Source organism: Crassostrea angulata, chromosome 2, assembly GCF_025612915.1.
Source record: "Crassostrea angulata isolate pt1a10 chromosome 2, ASM2561291v2, whole genome shotgun sequence".
NCBI classification, from domain to species: Eukaryota; Metazoa; Mollusca; class Bivalvia; order Ostreida; family Ostreidae; genus Magallana; species Magallana angulata.
The window spans coordinates 31,877,694-31,900,946 of NC_069112.1; the positions used below are offsets into that span (position 1 = coordinate 31,877,694).

General features: G+C 31.8%; 2 protein-coding genes and 1 pseudogene across 2 annotated transcripts; all 3 read left to right on the top strand.

The window, feature by feature from the left end:
• Positions 1-3,077: 3,077 nt before the first annotated feature.
• Positions 3,078-4,771, top strand: LOC128172934 (uncharacterized). Its single transcript, XM_052838670.1, has 2 exons — positions 3,078-3,395; positions 4,333-4,771. Exons 1-2 carry the CDS (start codon positions 3,235-3,237, stop codon positions 4,679-4,681), a joined length of 510 nt encoding a protein of 169 aa, XP_052694630.1. The 5' UTR covers positions 3,078-3,234; the 3' UTR covers positions 4,682-4,771.
• Positions 4,772-10,011: 5,240 nt separating this feature from the next.
• On the top strand, positions 10,012-11,905 carry LOC128172935 (uncharacterized). The gene is made up of 2 exons (XM_052838671.1): positions 10,012-10,202; positions 11,442-11,905. Exons 1-2 carry the CDS (start codon positions 10,042-10,044, stop codon positions 11,788-11,790), a joined length of 510 nt encoding a protein of 169 aa, XP_052694631.1. The 5' UTR covers positions 10,012-10,041; the 3' UTR covers positions 11,791-11,905.
• Positions 11,906-17,133: 5,228 nt separating this feature from the next.
• Positions 17,134-18,970, top strand: LOC128170685 (uncharacterized; annotated as a pseudogene).
• Positions 18,971-23,253: the final 4,283 nt, after the last annotated feature.

Consider the following 23,253-nt stretch of genomic DNA (forward strand, 5'->3'; position numbering starts at 1 on the left):
TTTCTTAAATGGTTCTGAAATATAATAAAAGGGAAGCTATACATGTAACTACTCTTTCTTGATATATGTTACCTTCTATCTCAAATCCTTGGAAAATATCGGTAATACATATGATTTGGAGATAACAAACTTCAAACTTTATTTGCATTCATAGCGGCATATATTATTCATCACTTTTTATTCTTCATTTTTTAATTTTCCAATACATTTGCTACCTTAGCTCAGTAAGGTTTACATCATCATCACGATGACATTAAGGTTACCAGTAGTGACAACGTCAATTGACGCCATGTCTAGGCAAATTTTTAGCGTCAAAACCCAAGCAGTAGAACTGTAGATCCATGAGAAAATATGGGTTTATTGACTGTTAAGCTACGAAGCGTGAAATGACAAAGGTTTATAAAATATAAAATAATTGTATTTATGCACCCTTTTCAATTTTTTAAAAAGTACTTTCGATCAAATTCATAGATATTGATAAAAGTGATGTCGGGCAAAATCTACTCATTCAAATCAATTAGTCATTGAAGTGTATATGACATTAAATGACCTTTTATCTTGTTTTCTAAATTTTTTCGAAAATTGTTTTTTTTCTAAAATACATTTTCACAACTAGTAAGTGTTTAATTAGTGTTTAATTTCATTAATTGTCAGATGTTACTAGTTAAAAGAACTAAGGGAAAAACTCACAAATGTTTGACAATATTTGATGACAATAAGAATAATTATTATTATAAAAAGCAAAACAAACGTGAAACGATCGTTTTCTAGTCTTCTCATTTTCTATTTATTTGATTAGATTATACCAAATACCAACATAATAGTCCTTGCTAAACTTTTTTTTTTTTACTTAAGATTTTTTTTTTAATCTAAACAACACCAAAAAAAACCCACCCCATTGTTTTGGCCACTCTCTGGTGCAGACACCCTTCTTAATCCCTTCCAATTATTTATTGCATAGTTTAATTTATTAAGTAGAAAATTATAAAAGTAAAAAAAGCATGTTGACTACATTTAAATCGCTTATACCAGAACTCGTTATTTTGGGTAAATATTTTTTTATTATTATTTTACTAGCCATGTACTTTGTTTGTTATGCTCTATGCGTACGAGCAAATAATCTTAAAGTGTATTTTTTAATAGGTTTCAACAAGTTTTACTGGTTCATAAATTTGCAAAGAAATGAAGGTAATCCAATCCATACGATCCAGCTTTTATTCTCAGACATGATAACCATAAAAAAGTGGAATTTAAAAAACCAACAGTTATGAACGGCTTTCGACAGACTCACATTTTGGCGGAGAAGATTTTCTGATAGACAACATCTAAGCAGTTTTTGGGAATCAGGTCTTCCAACAATCTGTTGGCATTCCCATGGATACCAATTGTGCCCAATTATTAGCAGACCTATTTTTGTATTCTTATGAAGCAGAATTTATTAAAAAACTTGTACGTGAAAAAAATCACTCGCTGTGGCTTTCTACTCAACATTCAGATATATCGACGACGTATTATCAATTAATAATTGTTATTTCCATAGTAACGTCGACTCGATATATCCCAGATATATATACTTGAAATAAAAGATGCAACTGAGTCTGCGTCATCTGTTGCAGATGTGGTTATTTTACTGGAAATAGACATTGATGGTAACCCAACAACAAAACTTTATGATACACGCGATGACTTCAATTTATCTATTGTCAACTTTCCTTACTAATGTAGCAATATACCTTTATCACCTACTTATGGTGTTTTTGTCTCTCAGTTAATTCGATAAAAAGGGGCATGCTCTTCGTATGAACATTTCTAAGGCGAAGCAAGCTACTGACAAACAAATTGATAAAACAGGACTATCAACAGAGGAGTCATCTTTCCGTAAGTTCTATAGTCAATTCAACGACCTTGTCAGCAAATACAATATTCCACGGGGTCGCATGCTAACTGACGTTTTTCATACTAATTGTTAGACAATAATTAATCACCGTATTGTCTATGGACTTTTTCGTTTTTCCCCGATTACAACAAATAACACACGGTAGGTGTGACCGGTCAGCAGAAGATGGACACTCCCCCGTGGCACCTGATTCTACCTCTATCTTTTTAGAGGCCCTGTTGCTCTGCTTTGAATTTGTATTTCGTTTTATGGATTTTAGAGATGTTTGACCGTTTGTTATTGTCATTTTTATGAACACGCGTTTTGTATCCTATATTATTTTTAAAACAAAATAAGTAAAATAGCATTTTGTACGATATACTAAGCATACAGATTGAATCCTTCTCCGCTTTAAAAAAAATATAGAATGCAAACATGATTGATATAATGAGAAAATAAATGGCCATTCCAAATGGATATATATTGTATATATGACATGTACTAAGCAAGATGGCGATAAATTAACAGCGAATGGCTAATCTATTTTTCAACTGAACCATACACTACAATTTATGAGTATACATGTATTTTATATTTGCGCATTTTCAATATAATTTAGTCAATTTGATGGGATATCCCTTCAAAGACTTAAAAAGCAAAAATGAAACACAAAATAGGTGCAGTTTAACAACTTGCTGATAGAATTTCTAACCAAATACATGCTAATCTTCATGAACTTTGCAAGGATACTCACATTACTCATTATTTCTCACACAATTAACTTCAATAAATTTTTAAAGTGCTGCATCATAACAGATGCAGTCTTGACTGAATATTTGATATTTTATAATGACTTACATTGGTTTTAGATCCAATATCATTTGATGTTATTATAATATATACATTATAGTAACTGTGAGAAGTTTAATAAAACGTACACAACCATTACTTTCATTAGTAAGGATAATTGTAGAAAGAAGTGTTAACTCTGAATTGATAATTATAAATATAACGTACAACGGGTAATCCTTATGCGTTTTAATATAATATCTAATTCACAATTAACCTAAATTCAATATTGTTGCTTGTCATTTGCATAAATTTGTTTTTCATTTCTGTTAACGTTGAGAAGGTTCAAGAAGTATTCTCTAAAACGAGATCCTTTCATTTATGTTCTATTCTCGTAAAACCACCAAAAAAGATTATTTGTTGTGTTTCGAACAAAACACGCCATATATACCACCTGTGCCCTGTATTGAGAGAAGATTTTTGTTTTCAGGCGCCTATCCCACACAAACTAGCAGGTATTTAAAGAGCTGGGATTGGATGTTCCAACACTAGTCATTTACAGAGAGAATATGGCCAACCACGGATCCTTCACAAAGGTACCTGCATTGCTTGCCATTTGCGTCATCATTACAGCCTATGGTAGACCAACAGACTTGGATTCTGACGGCAACGGTAATTCCGTATCCTTCATCGTTGGCGGATTAAACAACCTATTGGATTTTGGTCTCAGGTAAGTGTCTCAATATTTTACCGTTTGAAGTAAAGAGAAGACACTGTTCACCTGAGTGAATGAAAACGATATCTTTATTTTTTGTCGGTAATCAAGAATCACAATCTTATGCAGTCGAATTAAAAAAAAAGAATCTTACAAAATCTCTGTCCCCCAAACAGACTTGAGAAGAGGACGTAAATGTAAACATTGCAGCGTAAATTAAATAGAAGCAAAGTACATAGGGGAATGAAAGGTAAAATACTGAACATCAGAATGTTTTAAATTGTGATACTTCTAAAGTCGATAAGGTTGTCAATTTTAATTGAGGTATTTAAAATGTATTAAATAATTATAGTAAATAGAGAGGTTTTTTGCGATATTTTGATCAGTTGAAAAATTTATAAAATATTATGAAAACAACTAAGGCTCAGTTCGTTGGTTTAGATAATCTCACACAGAATGTATATATATGATTTAAGTGCAAAAAAGACCAAAACCATAGGAAAATAAATATCATATTGATAAGTGATCCGGCTTCTTTATTTATATCTCAAATGTGAAGTTTAGTCCCAATACTGTTAACCAGCTTTAGTTCGCGTGCGAGAAATTTTCGGTTCCGTCGTCGCAAACTAGTCCCCAAATGTCTTTGGTATGATAATCCATATTTGAATTGCTAAGATAAATCCCCGTCAATCAGTTTTTCTTCGGTAGATTGCGAAATTAAGTAGTTGGTTTAAAAAAATTAGGCTGTTAAATATTTGACATGCAATTTCTAGAAAATCGAACCCCCTATCATGTTTTCCAATCGCAAAAATGAGCATTTTGTTAGCGCACAATATAATTCTGATTTTATTTTTGTTTTGCATAATTCAAAAAACCGTTCGTTGTGCCCTTTAGAAACAACAAACGTTGATGAGATGATATATATTGTAATAATCTCTTTTATCTTTTCTAGCAACCCTGCGCATCTTGAAACCCAAAAAGAGGGCATTATCGTACAAAAGTGCTTCTGTCCGGAAAATCTCAATGGTTGTCTCTGTCAAAAGGAAATAAAAGGTGGATTTACAAACATTGCAAGTCGTGGTTTCGTTCATGACACGAAAAATTTCAATGCAGAAAACGACAGGGGTTCGAAGGATGGAGACAGAGCCAAAAAAGATACGAGTGTCCTGTCCCCCGCCCAACAGTTTATGGACAGCCTGCCACCAGACAGCATTGTACAAATAATCATAGACAATCTGCCTGATGGATTAAGAGAGAAGTTTAAGAGTATTGTAAACAACAGGCTTCATCAGAGAGAATAGATTATCAGGAATTTGATTCTAATAATAATCAAACGGACCAAAATCTTTAAAAAAAGCAACCAATATCATTGAATAAAAAGCAGAAGTTTGTTTTTTCGAATTATATTTGTTTATTATGGTTGATATTTCATGATCAATTGTACACAACATTCACAATATATACGTATATTTTTTAAAAATCATTTTTTTTTTCAGATATTATTTTGAACGCCTGCTATACAAATTGTCAAAAATGAAAGTATATGCTTCTTAATACTTTTCGTACAGTTTATTTTATTTATTTTTTATTTCGATTGAAGACCGACATTTGAAATGCATTTTTATTAATAATTCATGCGTAAAAAAATGATTTTGTCATTTTATTCAAAATTCAACTGTTACATTTATTATTATTATACAATTCTAGAGTTGATGCTTCCAACATTGTAAGTTGGTTTCAAAAAAGATAAATGAATAATATTTTTTTTTTTTTTACAGTTTTAGAGTTGTTTTGGTAAAAAAAAACCAAAAAAATAACCCAACTTTTTATTTGACATAATGCATGTCTCACATATAGTTCCATTTTATTAATATTGGATGCCAACGGTAATACACCATGTGTACGTTAGTACACTTCTTCCTACAAACTTCATGAACTCAGAAGCTGAGGTCATGCAAACAACATAAACAGTTTTGTGTACACATCACGCTGTAGTAATGTACTACATTCTAGTACATAGAGAGATTTATCACACATTTTAATATAATTGTGAGAAAATTAAAAAAAATTGTAACAAATAAAACTATAAAGTTCAATATAAAATGCTAACACACATAAGTTTAGCTATGCGTCGATATTGTTATCTATCTATCTATCTATCTATCTATCTATCTATCTATCTATCTATCTATCTACAAAAATAAATAAAAAAACTGTAAGAAAGGTATTAAGAAGCATATACTTTAATTTTGACTATTTGTATAGCAGGCTTTCAAGATAATATCTGGAAAATTTTGTTTTGATTTTTATAGACTAATAGTTTTTGCTATTCTTTCCTAACAAAATGTCTATTAAATCAGATTACTAATAGAAATAAAAGTAAAAAAAACCTGAAAAATATATTCCTTACATTAAACTCGATTTCAACAAGAGGCCCATGGGCCATATCGCTCAGCTGATCAACAATAGACAAAATGAAACTAGCTTTATGGAGTCATTTACAAAATAATTGAACAATGTAGTATAATAAATCCTGTATCAAAAAATCCATATTCCTATGTCATTCATTGAACCACTATGTAACAGGATGATTTAACAGTCATAGCACATATTGCAGTTCTAGAGAAGATCTTAAACAACTGTTTATATATCGCTTATAAACCTACATCAAACTTTAAAATCCCTTGTGAGGCCAAAGAGTTGTTTAGGGGCCAGAGTCTAAACAATTTAAAAGAATCAACAATATGTGAAAATGCTTGCATATAAATAAAATCATATATAATAACAGTTGAGGTGTTGTGAATAATCTAAAAGTTTTCCTTTGTAAAATTGATACCTCCAGCCGACCGTATATGGCCAAACACTTCTCCTGAAGATAATGATTTTGACAAAGTCTACTCGACACTTATTTGAACTGAATAAATATACAGCCTTCCTAGGCAAATTGTATTTTAGAAGATGATTTCTAAAGACTCTCCTTCTATATTCCTATGTAACAATTGGACCCATATTGTGGTCCAACCTTACCCCTGGGTATCATAATTTGAACAAACTTAAATCATCCCTACCTGAGGATGCTTCTAAACGATGTACAGTTTTTCTGGCCATTTGGTTTTTGAGAAAAAGATATTTCAAAAGATACCAACATTATTGAAACATTATTAATTATTTTCGCTCGGAAGAGGGTGTGGCCCTTCAGTGAATTTAAATTCCGATCATCTAAGGATGCTTTGTGCAAAGATTGGTTCATATCGATCAAGTGGGTCTGGAGAAATCGAAAAGATGTGATCAGAAAAGCTCTTTTGAGCTTTCAGCTCAGGTGTTGAAATACCTTCGTCAGAAAACAGATGTTGAAAAGATGCAATCTTAGAAAGTCATTTTAGCAACACATAAGCAAGACATTGTGTCAAACAATTGCAACATTATTACTGAGGCCTGTTTATGTTATTGTTAGTAATTCAGTCATAGCCTATTAAAACTTTGCTGAATCATGCTTCTGTCTCTACGTAATCTCCAAATATTGTGTGGCCAAAGATTTTTACAGGGATCACAAGCCAACAAATGTCAAGATACTGGCATAAAAGTAATGTCATATCCATATATTATTACATTTAAGTTTTCGAGAAAATAAAATTCATTTTCTAGGTAAGAATTCAACTCCGACTTCATTGTAACCTCATCCATCCCCGAAGATTATAATTTAAACGACCTTGAATTTAGATAACCTAAAGTTTCTTACAAACAAGTTAAAGTTTTTGGGTCGATTTGATTTCGAGCAGAACATTTTGAAAATATTTTCTCTATATAATAATCGGTAAAAATGTAACCCCCACCTTAGCTCCAGGAATCTTGATTTAAACAAACGTGAATTTACACTACCAAAGGTGCTTCCACGCGATTTACAGCTTTCTGGCTGATTGGTGTTTGAAAAAAAGATTTTTAAAAAATACCAACAAAGAAGTGCACTTAAGCTAAAGAGAATAGACTTATTTACAGTGCCGTTTTTATGTAGAAAATATCAACAAATTTTCATTATATTTAAGCACAGATGGATATTTCCGATTTATATGCACGCTTATATTTACCAAAATTAGCATATAGTTCAAACAATTGAGGAGTACAAGTTGAAAAACACTCTTCAATTAAGATTTATACAAAAACAGTCTTTTAATATTAGAGTCTTCCGTCTTCAGTGGAAGACCCGTCTATTCTTATTGTTATTAGGGTCTTCCGTTTACAAAGAAAAACCCTCTTTTTTCTTCGGTTTATTTTTATTACAGGTCATTAGACCTGTTATTAGGTCAAAAGACCTCCTATTTAATATGAAATAAAATTGGGCTGGTCCTTCAAATTAGGGATCAAACGGGTATAATCCTTCATCCATCGCTCTTTTAGATCACATCTATATTTCCTGATATGTTTTGTTGGTGAAGATAAAAGGCAAGGTCATTTCCTCTTCTAAAAATCGGACGGAAGACCTCCTCCTTGCTCGCAACGAGATCGTGTCTAGTATTTTATTATTATTTTACTTGTCATGTACTTTGTTTGTTATGCTATATGCGTACGAGCAAATAATCTCAAAGTGTTTTTTTTAATACGTTTCAACAAGTTTTACTGGTTCATAAATTTGCAAAGAAATAAAGGTAATTCAATCCATCAATCCAGCTTCTATTCTCAGACATGATAACCATAAAAAAGTGGAATTTAAAACACCAACAGTTATGAACGGCTTTCGACTGACTCACATTTTGGCGGAGAAGATTTTCTGATAGACAACATCTTCCAACAATCTGTTGGCAATCCCATGGATACCAATTGTGCCCCATTGTTAGCAGACCTAATTTTCTATTCTTATGAAGCAGAATTTATTCAAAAACTTGTACGTGAAAAAAAAACTTGCTGTGGCTTCTACTCAACATTCAGATTTATCGACGACGTATTATCAATTAACAATTGTTATTTCCATAGTAACGTCGACTCGATATATCCCAGATATATATATACTTGAAATAAAAGATGCCACTGAGTCTGCGTCATCTGTTGCAGATGTGGTTATTTTACTGGAAATAGACATTGATGGTAACCCAACAACAAAACTTTATGATACACGCGATGACTTCAATTTATCTATTGTCAACTTTCCTTACTAATGTAGCAATATACCTTTATCACCTACTTATGGTGTTTTTGTCTCTCAGTTAATTCGATAAAAAGGGGCATGCTCTTCGTATGAACATTTCTAAGGCGAAGCAAGCTACTGACAAACAAATTGATAAAACAGGACTATCAACAGAGGAGTCATCTTTCCGTAAGTTCTATAGTCAATTCAACGACCTTGTCAGCAAATACAATATTCCACGGGGTCGCATGCTAACTGACGTTTTTCATACTAATTGTTAGACAATAATTAATCACCGTATTGTCTATGGACTTTTTCGTTTTTCCCCGATTACGACAAATAACACACGGTAGGTGTGACCGGTCAGCAGAAGATGGACACTCCCCCGTGGCACCTGATTCTACCTCTATCTTTGTAGAGGCCCTGTTGCTCTGCTTTGAATTTGTATTTCGTTTTATGGATTTTAGAGATGTTTGACCGTTTGTTATTGTCATTTTTATGAACACGCGTTTTGTATCCTATATTATTTTTAAAACAAAATAAGTAAAATAGCATTTTGTACGATATACTAAGCATACAGATTGAATCCTTCTCTTTAAAAAAAATATAGAATGCAAACATGATTGATATAATGAGAAAATAAATGGCCATTTCAAATGGATATATATTGTATATATGACATGTACTAAGCAAGATGGCGATAAATTAACAGCGAATGGCTAATCTATTTTTCAACTGAACCATACACTACAATTTATGAGTATACATGTATTTTATATTTGCGCATTTTCAATATAATTTAGTCAATTTGATGGGATATCCCTTCAAAGACTTAAAAAGCAAAAATGAAACACAAAATAGGTGCAGTTTAACAACTTGCTGATAGAATTTCTAACCAAATACATGCTAATCTTCATGAACTTTGCAAGGATACTCACATTACTCATTATTTCTCACACAATTAACTTCAATAAATTTTTAAAGTGCTGCATCATAACAGATGCAGTCTTGACTGAATATTTGATATTTGATAATGACTTACATTGGTTTTAGATCCAATATCATTTTATGTTATTATAATATATACATTATAGTAACTGTGAGAAGTTTAATAAAACGTACACAACCATTACTTTCATTAGTAAGGATAATTGTAGAAAGAAGTGTTAACTCTGAATTGATAATTATAAATATAACGTACAACGGGTAATCCTTATGCGTTTTAATATAATATCTAATTCACAATTAACCTAAATTCAATATTGTTGCTTGTCATTTGCATGAATTTGTTTTTCATTTCTGTTAACGTTGTGAAGGTTCAAGAAGTATTCTCTAAAACGAGATCCTTTCATTTATGTTCTATTCTCGTAAAACCACCAAAAAAGATTATTTGTTGTGTTTCGAACAAAACACGCCATATATACCACCTGTGCCCTGTATTGAGAGAAGATTTTTGTTTTCAGGCGCCTATCCCACACAAACTAGCAGGTATTTAAAGAGCTGTGATTGGATGTTCCAACACTAGTCATTTACAGAGAGAAGATGGCCAACTACGGATCCTTCACAAAGGTACCTGCCTTGCTTGCCATTTGCGTCATCATTACAGCCTATGGTATACCAACAGACTTGGATTCTGACGGCAACGGTAATTCCGTATCCTTCATCGTTGGCGGATTAAACAATCCATTGGATTTTGGTCTAAGGTAAGTGTCTCAATATTTTACCGTTTGAAGTGAAGAGCAGACACTGTTCACCTGAGTGAATGAAAACAAGATATCTTTATTTGTGTCGGTAATCAAGAATCACAATCGTATGCAGTCGAATTAAAAAAAAAAGAATCTTACAAAACCTCTGTCCCCCAAACAGACTTGAGAAGACGACGTAAATGTAAACATTGCAGCGTAAATTAAATAGAAGCAAAGTACATAGGGGAATGAAAGGTAAAATACTGAACATCAGAATGTTTTAAATTGTGATACTTCTAAAGTCGATAAGGTTGTCAATTTTAATTGAGGTATTTAAAATGTATTAAATAATGATAGTAAATAGAGAGGTTTTTTGCGATATTTTGATCAGTTGAAAAATTTATAAAATATTATGAAAACAACTAAGGCTCAGTTCATTGGTTTAGATAATCTCACACAGAGTGATATGATTTAAGTGCAAAAAAGACCAAACCGATAAGAAAATTAATATCATACTAAATAGTAATCCGGCTTCTTTATTTATATCTTTAATGTGAAGTTTAGTCCCAATACTGGTAACCAGCTTTAATTCGCGTACGATAAATTTTTGCGAGGTTTGCGAAATTCTCGTCGCGAACTAGTCCCCAAATGTCTTTGGTATTATATTTTTCATATATTTGATATTTGAATTGCTAAGATTAATCCCCGTCAATCAATTTTTTTCGATAGATTGCGAAATTAAGTAGTTGGTTTACAATAATTCGGCTGTTAAATATTTGACATGCAATTTCTAGAAAATCGAACCCCCATCATGTTTTCCAATCCCAAAAACGAGCATTTGGTTAGCACACCACATAAACATTAGTTTTAGAAATATTTTAAATGTTGTTTGTTGGCTCTTCGTTTAGTAATGATACGCTTCAGTTGTTTTAACATTAATAGAATCTGATCACGAAGGTGTTTAAAAAACTTTGTCTTTGTATTATTGGTCCTTTATAATCTTTTACATAAATTAAATAAAGCTCTTGTTCAGAATTGCAAAAACAATATGTCTGATAATGCAAACGTTTATATAAGATGTCTTCAATACTCTATTTTAGATCATAAGTTATAGCGATGGTAAATGTAGACAAAAATATAATTTTGATTTTATTTTTGTTTTTGCATAATCAAAAAAAAAACCGTTCGTTTTGCCCTTTGGAAACAACAAAAGTTGATGAGATGATATATTGTAATAATCTGTTTAATCTTTTCTAGGAACCCTGCACATCTTGAAACCCAGAAAGAGGGCATTATCGTACAACAGTGTTTCTGTCCAGAAAATCTCGATGGTTGTCTCTGTCAAAAGGAAATAAATGGTGGATTTACAAACATTGCAAGTCGTGGTTTCCTTCATGACACGAATGATTTCAATACAGAAAACGACAGGGGTTCAAAGGATGGAGACAGAGCCAAAAAAGATACGAGTGTCCTGTCCCCCCCAATACGGTTTATACTCAGCCTGCCGTTAGACAACGTGCTAAGAATAATCTATAACAATCTGCCTGAGGGAGAAAGAGAGAAGTTTGCGAATAATGAATACAACAGGTATCATCAGAGAGTCTAGATTATCAGGAATTTGATTCTAATGATAATCAAACGGATAAAAATCTTTTAAAAAACCCAATATTATTGAATAAAAAGCAGAAGTTTGTTTTTTTGAATTACACTTGTTCATTATGGGTGATATTTCATGATCAATTGTACACAACATTCACAATATATACGTATATTTTTTAAAAATCATTTTTTTTTCAGATATTATTTTGAACGTCTGCTATACAAATTGTCAAAAATGAAAGTATATGCTTCTAAATACTTTTCGTACAGTTTATTTTATTTTATTTTTTTATTTCGATTGAAGACCGACATTTGAAATGCATTTTTATTAATAATTTATGCGTAAAAAAATGATTTTGTCATTCTATCCAAAATTCAACTGATATATTGATTATTATAAAATTCTAGAGTTGATGCTTCCAACATTGTAAGTTGGTTTCAAAAAATATAAATGAATAATATTTTTTTTTACAGTTTTAGAGTTGTTTTGGTAGAAAAAAGCAAAAAAAAAAAAAAATCTTTTTATTTGATATAATGCATGTGTCACATATAGTTCCATTTTATTAATATTGGATGCCAACGGTAATACACCATGTGTACGTTAGTGCACTACTCCCTACAAACTTCATGAACTCAGAAGCTGAGGTCATGCAAACAACATAAACGGTCTTGTGTACACACCACGCTGTAGTAATGTACTACATTCTAGTACATAGAGAGATTGATCACACATTTTAATATAATTGTGAGAAAATTAAAAAAGTTGTAACAAATAAAACTATAAAGTTCAATATAAAATGCTAACACACATAAGTTTAGCTATGCGTCGATATTGTTATCTATCTATCTATCTATCTATCTATCTATCTATCTATCTATCTATCTATCTATCTATCTATCTATCTATAAAAATAAATATAAAACTGTAGGAAAAGTATTAAGAAGAATTTACTTTTATTTGTGACTATTTGTATAGCAGGCTTTCAAGATAGTATATGGAAAATTTAGTTTTGATTTTTATAGACTAATAGTTTTTGCTATTCTTTCCTAACAAAATGTCTATTAAATCAGATTACTAATAGACATGAAAAAAAAACAACTGAAAAATATTCCTTACATTTTACTCGATTTCAACAAGAGGCCCATGGGCCATATCGCTCAACTGATCAATAATAGACAAAATGAAACTAGCTTTATGGAGTCATTTACAAAATATTTGAACAATGTAGTATAATAAATCCTGTATCAAAAAATCCATATTCTTATGTTATTCATTGAACCACTATGTAACAGGATGATTTAACAGTCATAGCACATATTGCAGTTCTCGAGAAGATCTGAAACAACTGTTTATATATCGATTATAAACCTACATCAAACTTTAAAATCCCTTGTGAGGCCAAAGAGTTGTTTAGGGGCCAGAGTCTAAACAATTTAAAAGAATCAACAATCTGTGAAAATGCTTGCTTATAAATAAAATCATATATAATAACATTTGAGGTTTTGTGAATAATCTAAATGTTTTCCTTTGTAAAATTGATACCCCCAGCCGACCGTATGTGGCCCAACACTTCTCCTGAAGATTATGATTTTGACAAAGTCTACTCGACACTTATTTGAACTGAATAAATATACAGCCTTCCTAGGCAAATTGTATTTTAGAAGATGATTTCTAAAGATTCTCCTTCTATATTCCTATGTAACAATTGGACCGATATTGTGGTCCCACCTTATCCCTGGGGATCATGATTTGAACAAACTTAATCATCCCTACCTGAGGATGCTTCTAAACGATGTACATTTTTTTCTGGCCATTTGGTTTTTGAGAAAAAGATATTTCAAAAGATACCAACATTTCTAAAACATTATTAATTATTTTCGTTCGGAAGAGGGTGTGGCCCTTAAGTGAATTTAAATTCCGACCATCTAAGGATGCTTTGTGCAAAGATTGGTTCATATCGATCAAGTGGGTCTGGAGAAATCAAAAAAGTAAAAATTTACAGACAGACGGACAGACTGACAGACGGCCAGACGGAGGCCTGACAAAATGTGATCAGAAAAGCTCTTTTGGGCTTTCAGCTCAGGTGTTGAAATACCTACGACAGAAAACAGATGTTGAAAAGAAGATGCAATCTTATAAAGTCATTTTAGCAACACATAAGCAAGACATTGTGTCAAACAATTGCATCATTATTACTGAGGCCTGTTTATGTTATTGTTAGTAATTCAGTCATAGCCTATTAAAACTTTGCTGAATCATACTTCTGTCTCTACGTAATCTCCAAATATTGTGTGGCCAAAGATTTTTACAGGGATCACAAGCCAACAAATGTCAAGATACTGGCATAAAAGTAATGTCATATCCATATATTATTACATTTAAGTTTTCGAGAAAATAAAATTCATTTTCTATGTAAAATTTCAACTCCGGCTTCATTGTAACCTCATCCATCCCCGAAGATCATATTTTAAACGACCTTGAATTTAGATAACCTAAAGTTTATTACAAACAAGTTAAAGTTTTTGGGTCGATTTGATTTCGAGCAGAACATTTTAAAAATATTTTCTCTATATAATAATCGGTAAAAATGTAACCCCCACCTTAGCTCCGGGAATCTTGATTTAAACAAACGTGAATTTACACTACCAAAGGTGCTTCCACGCGATTTACAGCTTTCTGGCTGATTGGTGTTTGAAAAAAAGATTTTTTAAAAATACCAACAAAGAAGTGCACTTAAGCTTAAGAGAATAGACTTATTTACAGTGCCGTTTTTATGTAGAAAATATCAACAAATTGTTTATTTCCATTATATTTAAGCACAGATGGATATTTCCGATTTATATGCACGCTTATATTTACCAAAATTAGCATATAGTTCAAACAATTGAGGAGTACAAGTTGAAAAACACTCTTCAATTAAGATTTATACAAAAACAGTCTTTTATTATTAGAGTCTTCCGTCTTCAGTGGAAGACCCGTCTATTCTTATTGTTATTAGGGTCTTCCGTTTACTTCGGTTTATCTTTATTACAGGTCATTAGACCTGTTATTAGGTCAAAAGACCTCCTATTTAATATGAAATAAAATGGGGCTGGTCCTTCAAATTAGGGATCAAACAGGTATAATCCTTCATCCATCGCTCTTTCAAATCACATCTGCATTTCCTGATATGTTTCGCTGGTGAAGATAAAAGGAAAGGTCATTTCCTCTTCTAAAAATCGGACGGAAGACCTCCTCGTTGCTCCCAACGAGATCGTGTCTAGTATTTTATTATTATTTTACTAGCCATGTACTTTGTTTGTTATGCTTTATGCGTACGAGCAAATAATCTTAAAGTGTTTTTTTAAATACGTTTCAACAAGTTTTACTGGTTCATAAATTTGCAAAGAAATGAAGGCAATTCAATCCATACGATCCAGCTTCTATTTGCAGACATGATAAACATAAAAAAGTGGAATTTTAAAAACCAACAGTTATGAACGGTTTTGGAAAACCAATTGTGCCCCATTGTTAGCAGACCTATTTTTGTATTCTTAAGTAGCAGAATTTATTCAAAAACGTGAAAAAAATAAATCGGTTGCTGAGGCCTTAAACTCAACATTCAGGTATATCGACGACGTATCATCAATTAACAATTGTTATTTACATACTTACGTCGATCCGATATATCCCAGTGAACTTGAAATAAAAGATACCACTGAGTCTGCGTCATCTGTTTAACATTTGGGTATTTTACTGGAAATGGACATTGATGGTAACCTAACAACAAACCTTTATGATAAACGCGATGACTTCAATTTATGTATAGTATACTTTCCTTATTAATGTAGCAATATACCTTTATCACCTGCATATGGTGTTTTTGTCTCTCAGTTAATTCGATACACAGGGGCATGCTCTTGGTATGAACAGTTTTTAAGGCGAAGCAAGCTACTGACAAACAAATTGATAAAACAGGACTATCAACAGTCTCGTTTGAAGAATCATCTTTTTACAAGTTCTATGGTCGATACAACGACCTTGTCAGCAAATACAATCTTCCACTGGGTTGCAAGCTAACTGACGTTTTTCATACTAATTGTAAGACCATAAATAATCACCTAATTGTCCAAGGACTTTTCCGCTTTTTCCCCGATTACGACAAATAGCACACGGCGGGTGTGACCGGTCAGCAGAGGATGGACACTCCCCCATGGCACCTGATCCTCTTTTTCTTTTATCTTTGTAGAGGCCCTGTTGCTCTGCTTTGAATTTATATTTCGTTTTATGGATTTCAGAGATGTTTGACCGTTTGTTATTGTCATTTTTTCATGAACACGCGTTTTGTATTATATATTATTTTTAAAACAAAATAAGTAAAAAATAGCATTTTGTACGATATACTAAGCATACAGATTGAATCGTTCTCCGCTTTATAAAAATATAAAATACAAACCTGATTGATACAATGAGAAAATAAATGGCCTTTCCAAATGGATATATATTGTATATATGACATGAACTAAGCAAGATGGTGATTAATTAACAACAATTGGCTAATCTATTTTTCAACTGAACCATACACTACAGTTTGTAAGTATACATGTATTTTATATTGGTGCATTTTCAATATAATTTAGTCATTTTGATGGGATATCCCTTCAAAGACTTAAGAAGCAAACATGAAACACAAATAGGTGCAGTTTAACAACTTACTGAAAGAATTTCTAACCAAATACATGTAAATCTTCATGAACTTTACAAGAAGAATACTCACATTACTCATTATTTCTCAAACAATTAACTTCAATGAATATTCAAAGTGCTGCATCATAACAGATGCAGTCTTGACTGAATATTTGATATTTGATTATGACTTACATAGGTTTTAGATCCAATATCATTATATGTTATTTTAATATAAACATTATAGTAACTGTGAGAAGTTTAATAAAACGTACACAACCATTACTTTCCTTAGTTAAAATAATCGTAGAAAGAAGTGTTAACTCTGAATTAATAATTATAAATATAACGTACAACGGGTAATCCATATGCGTTTAAATATAATATCTAATTCAAAATTAACCTAAATTCAATATTGTTGCTTGTCATTTGCATAAATTTGTTTTTCATTTCTGTTAACGTTGGGAAGGTTCAAGAAGTATTCTCTAAAAAGAAATCCTTTCATTTCTGTTCTATTTTCGTAAAACCACCAGAAAGGCTATTTGTTGATTTCGAAAAAACACGCCATAGATACCACCTGTGCCCTGTGTTAAGAGAAGAGTTTTGTTTTCAGGCGCCCATCCCACACAAATTAGCAGGTATTTAAAGAGCTGGGATTAGACGTTCCAAAATTAGTCATTTACAGAGAGAAGATGGCCAACTACGGATCCTCGACAAAGGTACCTGCCTTGCTTGCCATTTGCGTCATCATTGCAGCCTATGGTAGACCAACAGACTTGGATTCTGACGGCATCAGTAATTCCGTATCCTTCATCGTTGGCGGATTAAAGAACCCATCGGATTTTGTTTGGTGTAAGGTAAGTGTCTCAATATTTTACCGTTTGAAGTGAAGAGCAGACACTGTTCACCTGAGTGAATGAAAACAAGATATCTTTATTTGTGTCGGTAATCAAGAATCACTAGCTTATGAAGTCGAATTAAAAGAAAAAGAATCTTACACAACCTCTGCCCCCAAAAAGACTTGAGAAGAAGACGTAAAATGTAAACCTTGCAGTGTAAATTAAATAGAAGCAAAGTACATAGGGGAATAAAATGTCAAATACTGAACATCAGAATGTTTTAATTTGTGATACTTTTGAAATTAATGAGGATGCCAATTCTAATTGAGGTATTTAAAATTTAAAATAAATTATGATAGTTATTAGAGAAGTTTTTTGTGCGATATTTTGATCAGCTGAAAAATTGATTGAATAATATAAAAACAACTAAGGCTCAGTTCATTGGTTTAGATAATATCACACACAAAAAAGACCAAAACCATAGGAAAATAAATATCATATTGATAAATGAGAAATTTTCGCCAGGTTCGCGAAACTCTCGTTGCGCAATTTGGTCCCCAAATATCCTTGGTATTATATTTTCAGATAATCGATATTTGAATTGCTTAGATTTTTCCCCGTCAATCAGTTTTTCTTCGGTAGATTGAGAAATAAAGTAGTTTGTTTACATTAATTCGGCTGTTAAATATTTGATATGTCATTTCTAGAAAATCAAATCCCTCTATCATGTTTTCCAATCGCAGAAATGAGCATTTGGTTAGCATACAACATAAACATTAATTTTGGTAATGTTTTAAATCTTGTTTGTTGGCTCTTTGTTGATTTAACATTAATAGAATCGTATCACGAAGGTGTTTAAAAAACTTTGCTTTTGTATTATTGGTCCTTTATACTCTTTACATAAATTAAATAAAGTACTTGTTCAGAATTGCAAAAACAAAATGGCTGATAATGCAAACGTTTATATAAGATGTCTTCAATACTCTATTTTAGATTATAACTTATAGCAATGGTAAATGAAGACATAAATATAATTGTTATTTTATTTTTGTTTATGCATAATTAAAAAACCGTTCGTTTTGCCCGTTAGAAACAACATAAGTTTATGAGATGATATATTGTAATGATCTGTTTAATCTTTTCTAGGAACCCTGCACATCTTGAAACCCAGAAAGAGGGCATTATCGTACAACAGTGCTTTTGTCCGGAAAATCTCAATGGTTGTCTCTGTCAAAAGGAAATAAATGGTGGATGTACAAACATTGCAAGTCGTGGTTTCGTTCATGACACGAAAAATTTCAATACAGAAAACGACAGGGGTTCGAAGGATGGAGACAGAGCCAAAAAAGATACGAGTGTCCTGTCCCCCCCCCCGAACAGTTTATACTCAACCTGCCGTTAGACAACCTGATAAGATTAATATATATTAATCTGCCTGAGAGATTAAGAAAGATGTTTGCGAATGATATATACAACGGGCTTCATCAGAGAGACTAGATTATCAGGAACTTGATTCAAATGATAATCAAACGGAGCAAAAGTTAAAAAAAAACAATATTATTGAATAAAAAGCAGAAGTTTGTTTTTTCGAATTACATTAGTTCATTATGGTGGATATTTCATGATCAATTGTACACATTAACAATAAATGGGTATTTAAAAAAAAAAAATTCCAGATATTATTTTGAACGCCTGCTATACAAATAGTCAAAAATAAAAGTATATGCTTCTTAATACTTTTCTTACAGTTTATTTTATTTATTTTGATTGAAGACCGACATTTGAAATGCATTTTTATAATTAATTTATGCGTAAACAAAATAACATGATTTTAGCATTTTGTCCAATATTCATATATATCATATATTAATAAAATTCTATAGTTGGTGCCGCCAACAGCGTAAATTGGTTTTAAGAAATATTAAATGGGTAATATAATTTGCTTACAGTTTTAGGGTTATTTTTCAAGAAAAAGCTAAATATATTCCATTTTATAGGACATTTTTTCCCACATGTATGTCGATCATTGGATGCCAAAGGTAATACACCATGTGTACGTCATTACACTTCTCCCTACAAACCTCGTGGACTCTGAAGCTGAGGTCAGGCAAACAACATAGTCATTTACTATAATCTATTTCGAATAAAAATTCACACTCTTTATTGTTTTGTTTTGAAAAACACGAACGAAACCTTTTTTTTTAAATCAGATATAACACTGAATTTTATCGAGTATGGATTGTTAAGTCATTCCATAAAATCCGCATCCTCATTAAACCATTAAACTCGACATATAGCGTAATACAACACTTAGATTTCTTATACATATATAAAATTAACGAATCTCCGAAACTGCGAAATTGAAACCAAATCACCAGTGTTGACTGGTAGTTTTAAAAACTAGATATACGGATAAAGATTGGACTCAACGAGTTATTGTCGATAGCATTGAAAATATGTATCATCATTACTTGAAAACCACGGAATTTTTACACAGTCTTTGTGTTCTTTCTATTGCATTAGTAGAAGATCAATACGATGTTATATGCATGATTAGAATATTTCAATAAATTGAATAATTTTACACTTGGAAATAGTGTACTAGTACATGCATTGTAAAACACATCTGTTCTTCAGGGGCTATTTTTTTCACAAAAGTAATAAAATCATTACAGGGCTATGTATTAAAAATAAAGATTACTGCTATTTTTAAAAACACACAAACTAATTCATTTCATTTTTAATTTTCGGGAAAATTATTAATAACATTTTTTTTAAGATGACTTTGATCGAGTGTTATGCAGGTATATATGTTCTGAAAGGTTTCGGGATAAAATAAGCTATATAACCCCAAAGTTATTTAATCTTTTCAAATGCAAAAGAAACAAGCCTAAAATTCTTAACAGAAAAATAAATTTTTATTCTAAAAATCTAACTTTGAAAAAAACACCAAACAGATTACTAATAGAAATGAAAAAAAAAACCAACTGTAAAATGTTCCTTACATTATTCTTGATTTCAACAAGAGGCCCATGGCCCATATCGCTCAACTGAGCAACAAAAGACAAAATGAAGCTAGCTTTATGGAGTCATTTACAAACTATTTGAACAATGTAGTATAATAAATCCTGTATCAAAAAATTCATATTCTTGTGTTATTCACTGAGCCAGTATGTAACATGATGATTTAACAGTCATGGCACACATTGCAGTTCTCGAGAAGATCTTAAACAACTGTTTATATATCGATTATAAACCTACATCAAACTTTAAAATCCCTTGTGAGGCCAAAGAGTTGTTTAGGGGGCAGAGTCTTAACAATTTAAAAGAATCAACAATATGTGAAAATGCTTGCTTATAAATAAAATCATATATAATAACATTTGAGGTTTTGTGAATAATCTAAATGTTTTCCTTTGTAAAATTGATACCCCCAGCCCACCCTATGTGGCCCAACCCTACTCCTGAAGATTATGATTTTGACAAAGTCTACTCGACACTTATTTGAACTGAATAAATATACAGCCTTCCTAGGCAAATTGTATTATAGAAAATGATTTTTAAAGATTCTCCTTCTATTTTGCTATGTAACAATTGGACCCATATTGTGGTCCAACCTTACCCCTGGGGATCATGATTTAGACAAACTTAAATCATCCCTACCGGAGGATGCTTCTAAACGATGTCCAGTTTTTCTGGCCATTTGGTTTTTGAGAAGAAGATTTTTTAAAAGATACCATCATTTTTAGAAAATTCTTAATTATTTCCGTTTGGACGAGGGTGTGACTCTTATGTGAATTTGAATTCCGATCATCTAAGGATGCTTTGTGCAAAGATTGGTTCATATCGATCAAGTGGGTCTGGAGAAGTCGAAAAAGTAAAAATTTACAGACGGACGGACAGATTGACGGACAGCCAGACGGAGGACTGACAAAATGTTATCAGAAAAGCTCTTTTGAGCTTTCAGCTCAAGTATTGAAATACCTTTGACAGAAAACAGATGTTGAAAAGAAGATGCAATCTTATAAAGTCATTTTAGCAACACATTAGCAAGACATTGTGTCAAACAATTGCAACATTATTACTGAGGCCTGTTTATGTTATTGTTAGTAATTCAGTCATAGCCTATTAAAACTTTGCTGAATCATGCTTCTTTCTCTACGTAATCTCCAATTTTTTGTGGCCAAAGAATTTTACAGGGGTCACAAGTCAACAAATGTCAAGATACTTGCATAAAAGTAATGCCATATACATGTATTATTACATTTAATTTTTCGAGAAAATAAAATTCATTTTCAATGTAAAAATTCAACTCCGGCTTCAGTGTGGCCTCATCCACCCCCGAAGATCATAAATTAAACGACCTTGAATTTAGATAACCTAAGGTTTTTTATAAACAAGTTAAGGTTTTTGGGTCGATTTGATTTCGAGTAGAAGATTTTTTAAATATTTTCTCTATATAATAATTTGTAAAAATGCAACCCCCTACCGATCATGGTACCCCACCCTAGTTCCGGGAATCATGATTAAAACAACCGTGAATTTACACTACCTACGGTGCTTCCACGCAAGCTACAGCTTTCTGGCTGATTGGTTTTTGAAAAGAAGATTTGTTTAAAAATACCAACAAAGAACAAGTGCACTTAAGCTATTGAGAATACACTTTTTTACAGTGCCGTTTTTATGTAGAAAATATCAACAAATTGTTGTTTTTTCCCATTATGTTTAAGCACTGATGGATATTTCTGGTTTATATGCACGCTTATATTTACCAAAATTAGCATACAGTTAAACAATTTAGGATTTTTAAATGCCTATAGATAATCTAAATCCGGAAAAATCGTACCGAACCTACTTGAATTGTGCCTATTCAAATCAGAGGGAGGAGAAATTTAAATCAACATAATTCTGGTGGTGGATCAATTGGCGCATTTGCTGAATTATACTTTATGCATTATTTTACGTCTAGAAAAAATCGAATAAAACTTTGAAGTTGCATATTTCCACAGTGATCAAACAAACATTCTTGACCATACAAAGTCGATGGGAAGCGGTTAAAATGTGTCAATGTTTTACAGTGAGCACATTTGACAAGACTACCTGGATAGAACCCACATGACTGTTTTAAATAATTCATTCCATAAATGGGTACAAACATGGGTCACGCAGGGTCACTTGCTATATTAAAAACTCTTTCTGGCTACAGCACGAAATTGAAGCCGAGTACAGTTATAAATAAATATTTGTTAACCAACAATTTTTCGTGGATTTCTTGTTCAATTGTTCTTAGATATCAAATGTTCTTTGATGTGCTGTTCAGAAACAAATTATATGACATTTTTTAATAAGTGTTCTCGTTATGTCAAACAGGGAAGATTTTATCCCTCTGCTCTCAAACCTGCTGAAACACATAAGAAAGAGTTATATTACCTTTCATAGGAAATACATGTATTTCTATTGCCCTTCCGAAACTTTCATATCTTCTCATGCAATTATTCTGCATATTGATGACTTTAGATTCTTTGTAATTTAAAGAGCTAGCCGCTATAAGCAAACATAAACAGTTTAGCAAAAATTAAAATCGTTCATTTATTTTTAGCAAAATTGTCATTGTTTGATAGACAAGCCATATTTTTGTGTCAAGTTATGCATTTTGACAACAGTATCGCAAATTTACATCATCGTTATTTAGAGTCATTGAGACAAAAGGAGATTAATTGACCTTTTGCGAAACATTTATATGATTTTTTATTTTAAAAAAAATGAACACGTTTTCGTAAAATAAATGCATTCGTTAGGCGATTGTGATCTTTCAAAATGTTATATATCATTTATCATACTTTCATGTTAAATACTGAAATCTGATTGGTTTAGACGCAGTTGATAATCCGTTCTATTACGCTCAGCGTTAGCAACACACTTGGCAACGGGTAACACTATATAGATAGTGCCTGTTTGGGAGGGT